This window comes from Thermobia domestica, chromosome 6, assembly GCF_964235325.1.
Source record: "Thermobia domestica chromosome 6, izTheDome1.hap1.1, whole genome shotgun sequence".
NCBI classification, from domain to species: Eukaryota; Metazoa; Arthropoda; class Insecta; order Zygentoma; family Lepismatidae; genus Thermobia; species Thermobia domestica.
The window spans coordinates 132,619,449-132,635,080 of record NC_137459.1 but is presented as its reverse complement, the minus strand read 5'-3'; the positions used below and the strand labels follow the sequence as shown (position 1 = coordinate 132,635,080).

The window sequence follows — 15,632 nt, the reverse complement described above, 5'->3', positions numbered from 1 at the left end:
CTTTTTATCAAATAGTCTTGAATGCTCTTGAACAAGAGTCTTGTACAAGCTTTCGTCTACAAGCAGTATTACACTCTTTACCTTTTCCATTCAACACTTCTGACTTTTCCGAAACTTTTTTGCTTCGTCCGTCTGATTCTGTAGCTCTCTTTCACTGTCAAATTCTTTTTCAATTGTGTCCATTCCTGATATGGCTTTTCTTTCCCAATTGTGTCCTTTCTTATTCCTGATCTTGTCCTGTATTTTAATTGATTGTGAGCTCCAGACACACAAATCCTCCTTTGTAGGTACACGTGAGACAATTGTGCTTTTTTAGCGTACTAGAATTTACGGCTGAAGCAGCTATCTTTTTAACCGATAGTGTTTCTAGAAGAAGTGATCTCGGAGAAGAAGAAGAAGAAGATACATTTCCACAAATCAGCGTTTCTTGATATTTTACATGTAATTCTTGGACATAAAAGAGAATAGTGGCTGTTCTCATCGGCTCGTTTTTGAACTGCCTGAAGGATTTAGGCACGGGAGGATTAAAAGAAGTAGAAGAAAAGTATAATAGCTAACTGGATGCTTGCGTATGTATTTTTTATTCTGTTTATATTAAAACGCCAGGGGTTTAATTATAAAGAGGGCTTAAGTTTAGCAGGGATGCAATAATATCGGTGCGGGTGAGTTTTTTCATAATACTATTAAAATACCAAAGGTAAGTAAATGATTTATATTGTGGGATGTGGGCTAGTAGCTTTCTTCTTGAGCTAGTAAAATTTTGTTGCTTATTTGCATCAGTGGTAGAGCGTTCACCTCTGGTGCTTGGGGTCCCGGGTTCGATCCCAGCCCCTGCCAAGTGAACTTTGTGGTGGACAAACACTGTGTGCGTGGGTTTTCTCGGGGTTCTCCGGTTTCCTCCCACTTTCTTCATTCCACCATTTCATTCATCACTCATCATCACCGTCTCCTTTAGTCTAACCGGCATAACCGTGGGCGTAAAACTTATCAATTTTTTGCATCCCCGGATGAACAAAGGAATGTTTCAGCAGCATGGTAGTTGTAAAATATGGCGAACAGGTGTAACGGATGCGCAAAAATAATGAAGAAAACTTTATAAATGTTTCTGAAGCACACGGAGTACTGAAGTGAAATGTAACAATTTTTAATATTTTAAGCACTGTTTTTTCTATGTTGCAAAGTCCAGGGGCACCTTCAGACTGGAGGGGCTACCCTAAACTTAGGCCCCTGCGTTAATCAGTAGGTCCCTCCTCATATAGACTAGATGCTGAAAGGGTCGTTAAACTCAAATCCAACTCAGTATCTGGAAGTAATAAGTCATGTTGATTTAATTAGTTCATTACACTTTATGGGTATCTTTTAGTTTTTCCCCAATCTTGCATATATAAAATCTCCAATGTTCCTTAGTTTATAAAATACAGCTTAGCGAGCGAAGGGGCTAGCAGCCTCGTACAGATCGTTGTTTTCTACCTTTATCACAATTTATACAGAAATATGGCACGGTACTTTGTTCTGAAACCATAAAACGGCTTGGGGGATATTCTAAGTGCCGTCCGGATGGCATTTAATCTCTCTCCCAAATCCACACGTAAGGTAACTGTTTTATGCCATGTGTTATGTTTTCCGCTATCCTGGTTTATGTGTATACTCACCAGGGTTTGAAAAAACCCGGGTATTTAAAAAAAACCTGAGCCCATGTGGGTTTTTTTGAAATATTTCAGTGTCTGGGGTAAAAATGTTAAAATATGTAGATTTCAAGATTGTCATTCTCACAACTTGCAACAACTTTCTATTCACTGCTGGTTTGAAAAAATGGCCGCCATTTTGAAATTTTATATTCGATAGCCGAAAAAATCTATACAGCAAATTTAGAATGTTTTGTTCTTCTACCCTCAAAATTTCAACTTAAAAAGTCCGAAAATTGCACCCTGTAGCATGGATAACCACCATTTTGCATAATGGCCGCCATTTTAAAATTTTATGCCGCCAAATTATATACAGCTAATTTAATCTCTCGCGCTTCTACTTTGAAAATTTTAACTTGAAAGATCGAAAACTGCCCTTTGTAGTGTGGATATCCGCTATTTTGAAAAAAAAAAAAAAAAAAAAAGGAACCATTTTGTAATTTTACGTTGGTATGCTGAAAAATTCTCTACAGAAAAGTTAGTGTGTCTCCAGCTTGTATCCAGAAATTTAAAAAAAAAAAAAAATAAAATAAAAAAGTTGAACACTATGTGGTACAAACATACAAACGAACATATGTAGATCGAGTCATCCCAGGACCCTGTGACGTTCGCCAAATATGAATACCAAATAGCTATATTAATTTAAGACATAATTCATCAAAATGTCTTTTATGGAATAAATATTTACAACGTAAAATAAATGGTTTTATTGTTGAAGTTTCGATGCTTTGTGCGTTTAATTACTGGAATTTCCCGAGCACTTGATCCAGGACGTTTTTTTTCCTGAAAATTAATTTAAAACAATTAACAAAGATAGGCCTATAATTCATATTTTATTAAAGTAAATGTTTCAAAATGTCATAAATGAAATTAAATATCTTCCAGCGTAAAGTAAGTAGTTTTATTATTGAAGTATTCACTTCCGACGCTTTGTGGGTTCAATTGCGGGAATTTCCCGAACACTTCTTTCGCGATGGGTTTTCCTTGAAAATGCAGCTTGCTTTACTGTACATCGAAACTTCCATTAATACTGAAGTTTAATTCAGCACTTAAAAATAGTAAGCGTTATGTAGTCTCGGGAGGTCCGAGCATTAAGCTTCTTAATTTGTACGCTATTGCTGGTGTTGATTCTACAGAATGCTTAGTTGAAGGGTAGCAACAAATGACTGAACTGCACTGTTGTTGGAAAACCAAATTTTACTGAATACTTTTGTTACCGTGAAAAATAAGAAATAATACTAATAGTTTTACTAATGTATTTACTGTTAGTACCGGCACCTATGATCTTAAACTTGTCAACGTATGTGGGATAACTCCTTCGGCGGCGCGGAGTCAGGAAGCATACATACTATTCACGGAAAGTATTTGTAAAATACAAAATTGCTTATTTTACTTCAAATAGTCTGTAAACATAATCCACACATTGATTTGTTCTATAATTATCTCAAGCTGCGTTTTTTAAACTCATTCATTCAGTGCATTCAAAACTTCATAAAGGTCTTATGTTGAATGTTGTTTACTGCCTCAACATGAAAGCATATAATTCGCCCAAAGAAAGTTCAAAATCTGTTAAAAATAACTTTCAATGTGATCACCTTAGTTATACCAATAATATACTAACAGGAAGGTCAAAATCATAGGCGGGTTTTTTCATGTGGGTCCAACCCGAAGAAACCCGCTGGGTTTTTTCGGGCTGGGCCAATTTGGGCAAACCCTGATACTCACCGTCGCTGACTTGCCTGTCCTGACTCGGTTAGATAGCATTCGTGCTTTTTAGTGGCCACCTACCACAAGTTGATTAGCCTTTTGTACGGCATTTATTCCGAAATTGGACGTCCAATACTTTTCGAGCAAAATCTTCATAAAAGCTATTAAAATTGATAATTTTCTAATTCCTACGTTCTTAACTGACTTTAGGGTTCCTTTCATTAAATCGTGAGGTAGGGGAGAGGTTAGGTTTGGTTTGTATATACAACAGAGGTGCCCTTGGACGTCCGAACAAAGTTTACTATTTAATTCACACAGTATTGCCAAGCAAGTGAAGGCGGATTAGGGCCCCCCAGGGCACGTTGTTTTCAATTTTTTTTTTTCTTTCTTCACTTATCTTAGTACTTCGGTTCGTACTGAAAACAATAACTTTCTCTACGTTTCTTCGCTGTCACCTCCTTTCCACACTTCCCACAATTTGTTCTTAGGTCCATTAATTCATGATCTTCACATAGTTTTAGAAGATTTTGCTCGTTATGAACGTATTGCTTCACGAAATTTAAGTGAGTCTGTTCATATCCTGTGCATCGTTTCTGTATATTTGCCGTTATGTTGATAATATAAATGCTCGTTAGTTTCCCACAATGCAACTATTCTGTTATCTTGCACCAAGTAGTTCCCTCCGCTCGCCGAATAGTCCCATGTTTGTAACCGTTTATATATAACTAATAAAGATATTTTTCCGAGATATTTTCAGCACACTAACAATCAAATTATCCATATCTTCTCTGTAAATTTTAAAAATTTTGGTGGAAACGGACGCCCAACTTTGGAACTTAACCCTTTAATAGTAGGTCTTATCGCGTGCGTACACTGAAGTCCTTCTAAAGTGAATCTGGATTAAAAAAAAAAAAAAAAAAAAAAAGCAATTCCATATCCTCATCGACGGCTTCGGAGCCGGTACATGAGCCAAAGTTATAACAAAGAGGTTTGGGTGAGAAATTAAAAAATATCATAAGATAGAAATACAAACTGGTAACTGTACTCCTAACCACGTAGTATACCATAAGAATGATATGATGAACTGTAGACAGTATACAAACTACTCATAGATGTGTCGCAAAGCTGTGCCGCACGTAGGGCATGGGTTTCTATGCCGTATAAAGCGTTTTCCCACTGTCTTCATTTATGCTTGTACTCGCCGGTGCTTATAGCATTCGAATTTTCTAGTGGCCACCTAGCACAAGTTTGTTTGTGTTTTTATGATAGGCCTAATTCGTGTTCTATGCAGTGCAGATTTATGCCATGTCCATACACTGTATTTATACTTGACCCTCCTAAAGTCACTCTACATCCGTTTCCGTACTAACAGTGCATTTCCTGCTAGGAGGTCATATTTCATGAATATATGTTGATGCTTCGATAAAATGGGATAGCGTGTAGTTTGTGCTTTACAAGCAATCTACCACTTTAATCTCATATATATATATATATATATATATATATATATATATTGTAGAATCTATCTTTGGTGTGTTAACATTCCTGAAATAATGCACTGTCGAACTTACTATTATACGACATTTTTACTTTTACTATTATCTACTGTCTTTTTTTCTTTTGAAGTCCCCCCCCCTCCCTTCTAGTTGAAGTTTCATAGCTGCGTTTCCTTCGCGGTACCCTTCCACTTGTGAGGCTCTAATAAGTTTGTGATGCTCTGAATTGTGAAAAAGTTAAGAATCCTTCACACCCCGAGAGAAAGATACGAGGGCGGGTTCCTGCACCCGGTAAGGACGCCAACCCTGTAGGCATGTTGTTTTGTAATGTTGGCAAGTAATATAAAACTACCCTCGTACAAAGATTTGCAACACTGCATGAGAAGTGCAGTATTATAAATTTTCGTTATGTATGTAAATTTGAAATATATAATAACCTAACGTAGTGCTGTTTTTTTAAAAAAAATATAACTTTATGCTAAGTTGGTTACATTGTTAACCTTCTGGTATCACAGGGTATGCCAAATAATGTCCTTCTGCCATGATCCACGCTGTATATTATTCCCCAATTTTTTTTTTCCTTTTAATTTTGCGCCTCAATAGGAGAGAGTTCGTGGAAGTATTTTAAATGAACCTTCCTGTTTGTTATATAGTATTGGCACTCTTATTAGTAGCGAGGCTGTAGGAGTATGAACAGGATAATGTGGGATTTAAATCAAATGTACTCCCGCCGTAAATAAGGCTCAGAATCATACACAGGTCACTTCATTTTGTCAGGGTATGTAACAATTGCAATTGGTAGGGCAGAATCATCTAAGCAAAATGTACGTAGTATCTTGCAGAAGATTGGCTGGAGGATGTCCAATTCTTTCCTGGCCGTGGTAATAGATGTAGACTTTGTGTGAAAGTAGTATGTACATGCTTGTTATTGGAGCAATGGAATACTTTCGCTTCGAGATGCAAACTCATTTCATTAAAGTCGGATACCACTTACGAATTTTGTACCCCTTGTACGGGGTGTCACCAGACTTTTTTTTTTTAATCATATTGCACTCTTATAAGAGACTGAGAATAGAGTCCAAAGATTCAGGTTTGTTCCCGGAAGTTTGTTTGTAAACGGGAGTTACGATAATTTTTAATCTAAATAGATCATTTGTAATAATGGAAACATTCTGTGGTAGAGCGTTCACCTATGGTGCATTGAGATCCATGGTTTGATCCCAGCTCATGTCTTGTGGGCTTTCTGGTGGACAAACACCGTGTTCATGGCTTGTCCCATTTCCTTCCACTTTCTTTATTCCACCATTTCATTCATTCTTATTATCATCGTCTCCTTTAGCCTACACGGCATAACTGTGGGACGTAAAACTGAAAGATTTCATTTAATTTGTAACTAACTGGCTGTAAGCGCCCGTCGTTGCCGGGTTTTAATTCAGAAACATGGATAAACAAAAAGTAACCACCCGTCGTTCCTAGTCTCTATTCAGAACTCCACAACAATTTCATTGCACGGATATCCTGTGATGTTATGTAAACCCGCTCAACCACGACGCAATATTGGTTGCATACAGGCAAGACATTCTTAGAGATCGCGAAAACGTGCCTAAATTTTCATCTCCCCCTTTCCAGAGCTGAAAATCGAAAGTAAAAGTGTTCTTACGCGAGTAGATGTGATGAAGATGTATCTGTTTACACCATTTGATCACTCTTTTCTATTCGTAAAACTAATGACAGACAGACAGATACATACGTTATTTTTATTACTATTAAAGATAGCTGTTCAATTTAAAAATAATCGAGCTAGCAACATATGGCATAAGCCGTCAGCAATGTTGAGGTTGGAATTCATGGATTCTGAGTACATTGAATTGTTGTATATTTCTCATTTCTTCTGGAATTATATTAATAATTATTGTCTACATCTAGTGATTCAGTATTTTATTTCATCCACAGGTGGATTGTGGTGGATTATCGGTAATAGAAACATGTTATCCCAAAAGATTTTGTTGGATACGCCAAAGGTACGAATATCTTTCTTCACCAGAGAGCTATTCATAGCAGTCAGAAGCTTTGAATCTATTTTTGGAAATAACTTGATAGGTTTGCCGTGTGTTGCGTAGATTATATTTATTCTTGACAATAATTTGGTTGAATAGACTTCATCCTTCTAATGGTTAAGTTTTTCAATTGTAGATTGAACACAAACTTCTTATATTTGCCGTATGTCTTTTATTTCTTTAAGCAAAAGACCCTTAATTTGAGGTGTACCTAAAGTAAACTTATATCACTGTACGCAACACAAGGGAAACAAGTCACATTGTCTATTGTAGGATTTACGTACAAATGCAAGTGTTAGCTTTGTAGGTATTTGACACACTTTTATTTATTTATTTAATTTTTGTTGTATGTGCTTGTACTCTCATATGCAATCTTATAATATCTTAAAACTGAGACATATAACATCGGAATTACGAGGCTCTGTAAAATTATTAAACCTTGTATTTCTTCGTGGAGAACAGGGTTGGCAAAAACCATGGTTTTTATTGAAAAAAAAACCTTTTTTTTTGTTTAAACCTTTTTTTTTTTTGGTTTAAATAATTTGCTCTATATATTCATATCATATATGGACAGAAATAAGTTTGTTTCGCCTTGATGTTATTATGCAACGACCGTGTTATGCTGGAAGGGGTCACATAAGCTTAAAGCGGAATAAAAACCGCTTCTCGAGCTACATCCGAGAGAAATTGTCCTCCATTTGAACTCGGAACCAGGACTAATTGGCCACAAATGCGATACGGCTGCCGACTCACTCATGAAGGAATCCTAATAAAAATACATTGTTCTGATCTTTACATGCTTTTTAATATAACTGCCAAGAGTCATTTCAGAAGGACAAAAAGATAAACAGTTGTACAAGTGAAACCATTATACAGAATTACATATGGACAATTTCAAAATACTGCAGAGTACAGAAGAACTAATTTAGTTCAAGTTAGTTAACAATGACTTTTATTGGTCCAAATTAAAGAAATACAACGACTTAATTTGCATATCAGTAAGAAAAGTGAATAAAGATACGAATTATTTGAGTCCACTTTAGCTCAGACTCATTTATACATAAATAGATACCAAAGATACTTCTCATTTCACTAAATGCCTCTCATGGGGTCTGTATGACCCCCCCACACACACACACACACAAAAAGTACGGCATTTCGATGTATCTTATCAATAGTAAACATTGAAACGAAACAATATTTAGAATTTTTCTTTGATTGCAATTACATAACAATAATAACAACTGCAAAAAAATCACAAAATAAACATTTATAAACTTATATTTAAAAAAAAAAAAAAAGTTGCTTTTGTAGTATAATCTTTTTGTGTAATGAATGGGGAATTTAGGTCTGAATATAATACGAATAATATACGGGAGTGAAACGTGATAACCCAGAAATGTGTGTTCATCAAGATTTTACAAAAACACTTTTACGAACATTTTTTGGGTTTTTGGTTTAAACCAGTTTTTTAAAAAAAAACCAGCTGGTTTAAACCAGCCAACCCTGGTGGAGAACATACACTTTTGTTGTTGATTGTAAACATATGTTTGTAAAGCGTATTTTTTTTTCCTTTTCTTAGGTAAAAAGCATTACTGTTCTAGATATCTTGAAATATGAATTGTATGCATATAATTTGTCATTTCATTCTACACTTTTCCTTCTAATAGTTAAGGTTTAGTTGTTAAACATTCCTTTTTATTTATTTATGAACATTTTGTTAATTTTTTATTGTGTTCCTTCCTGTATTTTTGGATTGGATTTCTTATACTCGATAGCATGTATCAGTTTTCATAACTAACTGCTAGACATTTTTCTAATATTGTAAATAATGTGTCTTTACACAACCATACGGATGGAAACTTTAGTCCTGTATGCTTATTGGAATTGTGATTAGTTTTTATGGATATATATTTAAAAAAAAAAAAAAAAAAGTAGGATTAAAGTTTTGAGTCCTACTGTCACTTTACCATTGGTTTCTAGAAATATTTCTTTGGCATGATTAGAGACCAATGTTTTGTATTCCAGTTTAAACTTTGCGCTTGTTTCTAATATATGTTCCAGATATTGTATTGATAATGGAAACTGAGATATAAAAGTAGTTTCAGATATTTATGATCACCGATTTGAATTGTGCATGCTTTCTGTGATTGATATCGAAAGAAGAATAAGTGTATTAGAGCATATTTGTTTACAATTTTGTGAACTTACGTAAGTGAAAAGAATCAGTAAATATGTTGTATTATTTAGCTTAAGTTTAGGACCCTGTACAATATGGTTGCCATTTCAGTTGTAATTTACGGCCATAAGTAATATATAAACTATTATACTGAACAAATATGACGTAGATTTTAGATCTGAATCTTATTTTACAAAAATGTTACTAATGGCTGTTCGTGTAATCAGTTATGTTTACCTTAGTGGAAAGTGATCATATTCAAAATTGACATATCTTCCATATCGCATTTTTACATGTCATTTGCTAATTAATACGTATTAATTAACGTTGAAGCAGTTCACTTAAAGTTCAATTTGTAGTTTTCAGCGAAGTGAAAGGTATACTACGAGGCTACAGTAACCCTCCGACTTAACCTCACTTCTCAGTTACATAATAAATCGCAAAAGTTAAAATATAACTGTATGTCAAATATTATAATTGTCTATATAATTATATTTTTTTAAATATATTTTCATTGTTATATCCGAGTAAGTACTACTGGATGACCTCTCATTTGTAAAATGCATAAAATTAGGCTATATACATAATATACTGTACATATATACACTAAATATTGCAATTTCTTACAAAATTACACTTGGGCAATATACAAAATTCAAGTTATATAATAGTTTCGGGGCTTGCTGTACATGTAAAACAGTTGTGAAAGCAGGTACTCTGAAGGCTTTTAATATAATGGAACATACTTCCGTTCCTTGTTAGAACGTTACCTCGTCGGCCTCGTGCTGACACACGGAGACCGACTCGATGCCTTTTTTCTGTTATGTTAGGTTTCAATTCGGGTGTTTTTCAGAAAATACATCTAGTTAGAGAAATGGTAATGACAAAAACTGAAGTATGCTACATTTTTCCCCCTCTGGAAGACATTGTTTGTTGTATTTTGTTCATTTGAGTGTCAAATTTTATTGAAGGGATTGTGTAGCACCATATGTTACATAATTTAGTCAGAATAATAAACGAAGCAATATTTTCTTTTTCAGCTCAAATGTGCATCTGTGTGTGTTATAAATCACGCCCATCAACGATGGAAAAGGTAATATTTAACCCATTATTTTTTTTCCTCTACTCAGAGTAAGAGATTATAGGGTTTCCGCGTCGTTGAATGGATCAATCTTATGAGAAATCAGTGCGATGGAATCAGGCTAATTCGTATCAAAATAAATTTCAATTAGCAAGTCCGTTAGTTCAACCATCATGTAATCAATTGTTTCATAATTAATGTGGACACACACATTCATTTCCTTTAGCCTGAGGGCACAGTAGATTAACATTAAACAAGATTTTATTTCAATAATTATTATCAATGGGATGGATCAGTTGGTGTGCCTAACAATTGGGCAGGTGGGAACTGAGTACGTTGAATGTCGTACTAGTTCGTCGTTGAGTTATATAGCATATCTCTTTATTGGTAGTAAAAATGGGCTCCCTTGTCGAACAGAGAAAAGCGGATGACGCTTCTCATGGAAGAACAAGGTCCAAACAATGTTATTCATTTTGTACTTGATCAGACATTAGAATCTCGTAGGCATTACGTAGCTAAAATAGTTATTAAAATAAGGGGGAAACAAACTATATGATGATGATATTAGTAGTCGCAGTGTGAACTTAGAGTATGACACTTAGTGTCAATAAATGTAGTCTTCGAAAAATTGTGGATTATCCGATATTCCCATTCAAAACATCCTGAAGTACGGCACGCCTTTCTTATTAAAATGTCGAGCTGAATAGACTTTAAAATGATAGATGTGAATAGTATAGCGTAGTTTCTCGCTTGTGAAATAAACTAATTTATGTCATGAAGTGGATTGTTTATTTCTATTTGCAGTGTATCTCTTGAAAATTGAAAATAAAACCATGAAAATATATTCTGTTAATGCGGACATTCGAAAGTGAAACGTAGCAGAAAATTTCGTTAAGTCGCAATCATGAAGAAAGGAGGATATTCGTGGTAATGCCAGCACAGTGTCCCTGCTTTAGTTGTTGCTTTGGGACATGCTAAGGATATAGGTGGAAGAAACAGGCAGAAATACAGGTGGTGAAAATAATACAGTGGAACATGACACAAAGGTTACAAGTAATTTAGTCCAAGATAACGATTGGCAGAAAGAAGAAAAATATATGTACGATTTTTCTCTGTAAGGAACTTACGCCAGTTTGATCGGATAATTTTTAACCTGCCGACACAGATATTCAGGCTATTTTGATCATAGTTCATAAGTAAATATTTAATTAATGATCCTACAAAATGGTGTAATTCATGTTTCTTGAAAAAAAAAATCGCAAATGGTGTGTGTCTTTTGGGGATGAGTTTTCTTTGGACGAAGTTTTCCGAAAGCGCCTGTTACAATTGTGTTTATAAATATTTTCTACACTACATGTAGTTCGGATTCCAGGTAACTGTAAATCGAGCACCTTCGTGACTAAGGGGTTAGCGTACGTGCCTTTGGTGTGGGAGACCCGGGTTCGATTCCCAGGGAAGGGGGGCGCGGTGGCTCAGTGGTAGAGCGTTCACCTCTGGTGCTTGGGGTCCCGGGTTCGATCCCAGCCCCCGCCAAGTGAACTTTGTGGTGGACAAACACCGTGCTCGTGGGTTTTCTCGGGGTTCTCCCGTTTCCTCCCACTTTCTTCATTCCACCATTTCACTCATCTCTCATCATCACCGTCTCCTTTAGCCTAACCGGCATAATCGTGGGACGTAAAACTCAAAGATTTCATTTCGATTCCCAGGGAGAGGTCATGTGGTTCGGGTTCTACATTAATCAGTAGGTCCAAGTCTTATATAGCCTCGCTGCTGAACGAGACGTTAAAATCAAAATCAAATTATCTCAACTTAACTGTAAATCGACAACGGTACTGAGATGAAAAGTTAAATACCAGTAGCCAAACCATACATACGTTGGGGATGTCTTCTAGATATATAGAGGGATGGACTTGTGTTCTATTTTGAAAGACGTAGGCTTTAGCATTTTTAATGATTAAAAATGAGTAAATAGACATTCAGAAGTTTTACTTTTGTCATAGTAACGAAGAACATAGTTGTTGTTTGATAGTGATGTTTTAAATGTGTTTTTTTCCTACGTATATTTATCCCGAACACACAATGGAAATTACATAAAATATGTTCTCTCATACATACGCTGTCTCAGTTCAAGGCATGAGATAATGAGCTTTATCATTTTGTTTCTTGCCGTTATTTTCATTCTACTTTTTTTTGTAGACTTGACATATATCATGAGGGTAAAGTTTAACATGGAAGCTATATTACATATGCCTTGTATAGGAAGCAAATCTGAGACCACTCAAAGAACGAATGTCATCTAGTTAGAAACTCAAGGTAGTTTTGTAGAAAGAGCTGTACGGTGATGAGTAACTTATTTTGTTCTACTTCAACTATTTCGAGGATTAATTAATTTTTGTTATTTTCAGTTCTGGACCTACAGGAGACGAATACAACTACATCCAACGTAGTCGTTTACCTACTATGTGCTTCCAACAGTCATTACCGCGACTTCCAATTCCTGAATTATCGAAGACTGGAGAGAGATATCTAGCATCCCAGAGAGCTTTATTAAGTAACAATGAGTTCGAGAAGACTTCCAACTACGTGAGCGAGTTCGTAAATGGTGTTGGAAAGTCTTTAAATGAGGAATTAATAGCATGGGATAAGAAGAATACACATACAAACTATGTTTCAGAACCTTGGTTCGACATGTATCTCAGGGACAGAGTGCCCATTCCTATTAATTATAACCCAGTTTTGATATATGTGAATCAAGATGATCATGCGTACAACACACAACTTATAAGAGCAACAAACATGCTAATTTCGTCTGTGAGGTGAGTTTCTAAAATTATAATTTAAGATTTTGGTGAAGATATGATTGAGAATCACTTTTACGTTGAACCCTTAGCTACTATAGCTCTACGAATTGTACTACTGATACGATAATGTCAAGTTTCACACAATTTAAAAATTAGGAAACAATAAATATTATTAACACTTATTCAGAAATATGAATGCTGCGCACGCTAAGATCTTACTACTAAGATTACGGGAAAGGACGCCTCATTCAAGGTCAAATTTTGTCCTTAATTGTGAGTGGGATCAGATTGACTCCGTACATACTAGTTAAGGATTGAAAACAATTAGTTTTCCCGTGTGTTTCTTTGTGATCAAAGGTTGAGACCCACATTTTTTTGTTCATGTGACGTGAACCTGGATTCTATTCTTGATTGGGGTACAAAGTCTCGGACAAAATATTTCTTGGTGGTGCGGATATTACTGTAATCAGAAGTCCCGTTTCCATGTAGGGGACGTCAAACTGCAATGAACCAGTTCCTTTTCTTAATAATTAGGCTGCGTGGACGAGTGTTACCTGGTGTTGGTGTGATCTGCAGATTCCAACTTCGATTATTAATGTTCACCATAATTTTTTTTTCCCCCTGGTTTGTGCATAGACTCACCATATGGTAAATTCGCCGTTTTTTCTGTTGTATTATTGGAACGAAGATAAAGTAACTGATTTTACAGATTAAAGTACTGGGTTTGTCGTGTTTAATTTTGATTAAACTTTATATTTCTCACGGTGTAATTACAGCGACGCATATTGGGTGACCGATCAATCCAGATGACTGAGCTGTTATAATAACATAGATAAAAGTTTTATATTCAGCCTTCTAAGGCTACTCTATTCTTTCTTAATACCGGTATGATGCCATACTTGGAGGATAATATTAAACTGAACCATGGATTATTCGGTGTAAACTTAGAACGAACATAGAAAATCAGAGTTTTTTTTTTTTTTTAACAAATATGTTAAAAATTTTAGTAGCAGTAGTGAACTGTTTAAAGATGAAGCAAGAATGAACATACTAACCAAGAGGGGGACAAATATTTGAGAGAATCACACATATGTTTATGAATTTACAGATTTAAAATAATGTGTTAGTGGAGTTTTAACGTCTCTCTTCGACACCGAGATTGTGATATGTGGACGTATAACTCAATGTGGTTTCGAACATCGTATAATCCCAAAGAAGTGAACCCGCATTTTCCTCACGAAAGCAAAGAATGCTAATTATTGCCCATAGAAAATTAATGCAAATTATATATATATATATATAATATCAGTAGCGTAGCGTGGTATTCCGAAATGGGGATGCCAAAGTTAGTCACTTGTGCGATACAATACTGCTGCAATCAGCAATACGAGGGGAAATATAGGATTCCGAGGAAATATAGGATTATAAAAAAATTAGGGGGGCCAGGCGACCCTAATTGGTGGCCTAGTGCGGCATACAGAAACAAATGCGTGAATTACGTTAGAAGCTAATAAGCAATTGTCTCAGCTCATTTTTGCCACTACCGTTGTAACGAGAAAACTTGCCTCACTGTTGAATGAACATTGTTTTCAGTATAGTTAGTTCCCTTTATTTCTTTTTCGTGGGAAGCTTCTTTCTCTTCCTCAGCATACCATACTTCAATCTCGTTATATTATATATATATATGTGTTGCCCCTAGAAATTTGTCATCTTGGGTCCGGAGCTCAGGCGCCCGTTCGTGAATATGGCCTGAGTGTATACGTATATCATTTGAAGATGTAGAAAGCACTTAAAACAACTCAGGAGGCCTGTTTCTGTGTGTCTATTTTGCTGTCAGACATCCAGACACTGAAGGGCCCAAGCAATCTTTGCGAAGAGCGGGGAGTGCTGGCTCTCTTGGACTACCAGATCGGTGACTGTGATTCTACATAATGCTTTATATTTATGCTTGTCTGTATGAGCTCCTCAAAGAGTTTTTTGCTACGCCACTGGCCATACTATGTATTGTGATGAAGATTAAAAGTTTGCCTTTAATTACGATTACAATTACGATGCATTTAATTACGATTAAAGCATAACTCTTTTTATACTATTATTTACATAACCGACGTGCTTCAAAAAGGCATTGAACTAGCCATTTCTGTTTTGTTGTATCTCATTGCAGTTAGCACTCGTACGTTCCGTACTGACACTATAGCTTAGTTCAAAATAGATAGAGTTGGAAATACTTGAGAATATGCCAGCTTATATCTAAAGCAAAATGTAGAGTTGCGAGGGGTGAAGAGGAGCGAGAAAGCAAATAGTTGGGCATGCGCATTTGACAGAAAGCAGACGAATACCCCGATGCTTGTAGTAGGCCTGGATGCCCAAGGAACATAGCATACAAGAGGAAAGAATGAATGTGCATCTGAGTGACGCGCATGCGTAGGTTACGCTTGTCAAAGTAAGGCGAGAGAGCTCATTCAGAAGATTGCAGTGGAAATATTTGTAATAATTGCAAGCAAACAATTTATATGTAATGAAATACGTACTTGTTCTTATTAACAGGGGATGCCGGGCGTACTGGCGTTCCCTTATGCTACGCCGCTGATATATATATATGAAAGTTGATTTGGAGCAATAAGTA

At 35.7% G+C, this 15,632-nt stretch overlaps 1 protein-coding gene across 1 annotated transcript in view; it reads left to right on the top strand.

Moving 5' to 3' along the window:
- The first annotated feature begins 392 nt into the window (after window positions 1-392).
- CPT2 (Carnitine palmitoyltransferase 2) overlaps window positions 393-15,632 on the top strand; it is a 60,446-nt gene continuing 45,206 nt past the window's right edge. Inside the window, exons 1-4 of the mRNA XM_081762122.1 lie at window positions 393-569; window positions 6,842-6,909; window positions 10,165-10,217; window positions 12,611-13,021. Coding sequence (XP_081618248.1) covers window positions 6,874-6,909; window positions 10,165-10,217; window positions 12,611-13,021 — 500 coding nt within the window. The 5' untranslated portion in view covers window positions 393-569; window positions 6,842-6,873. The remainder of the gene's footprint in view (window positions 570-6,841; window positions 6,910-10,164; window positions 10,218-12,610; window positions 13,022-15,632) is intronic.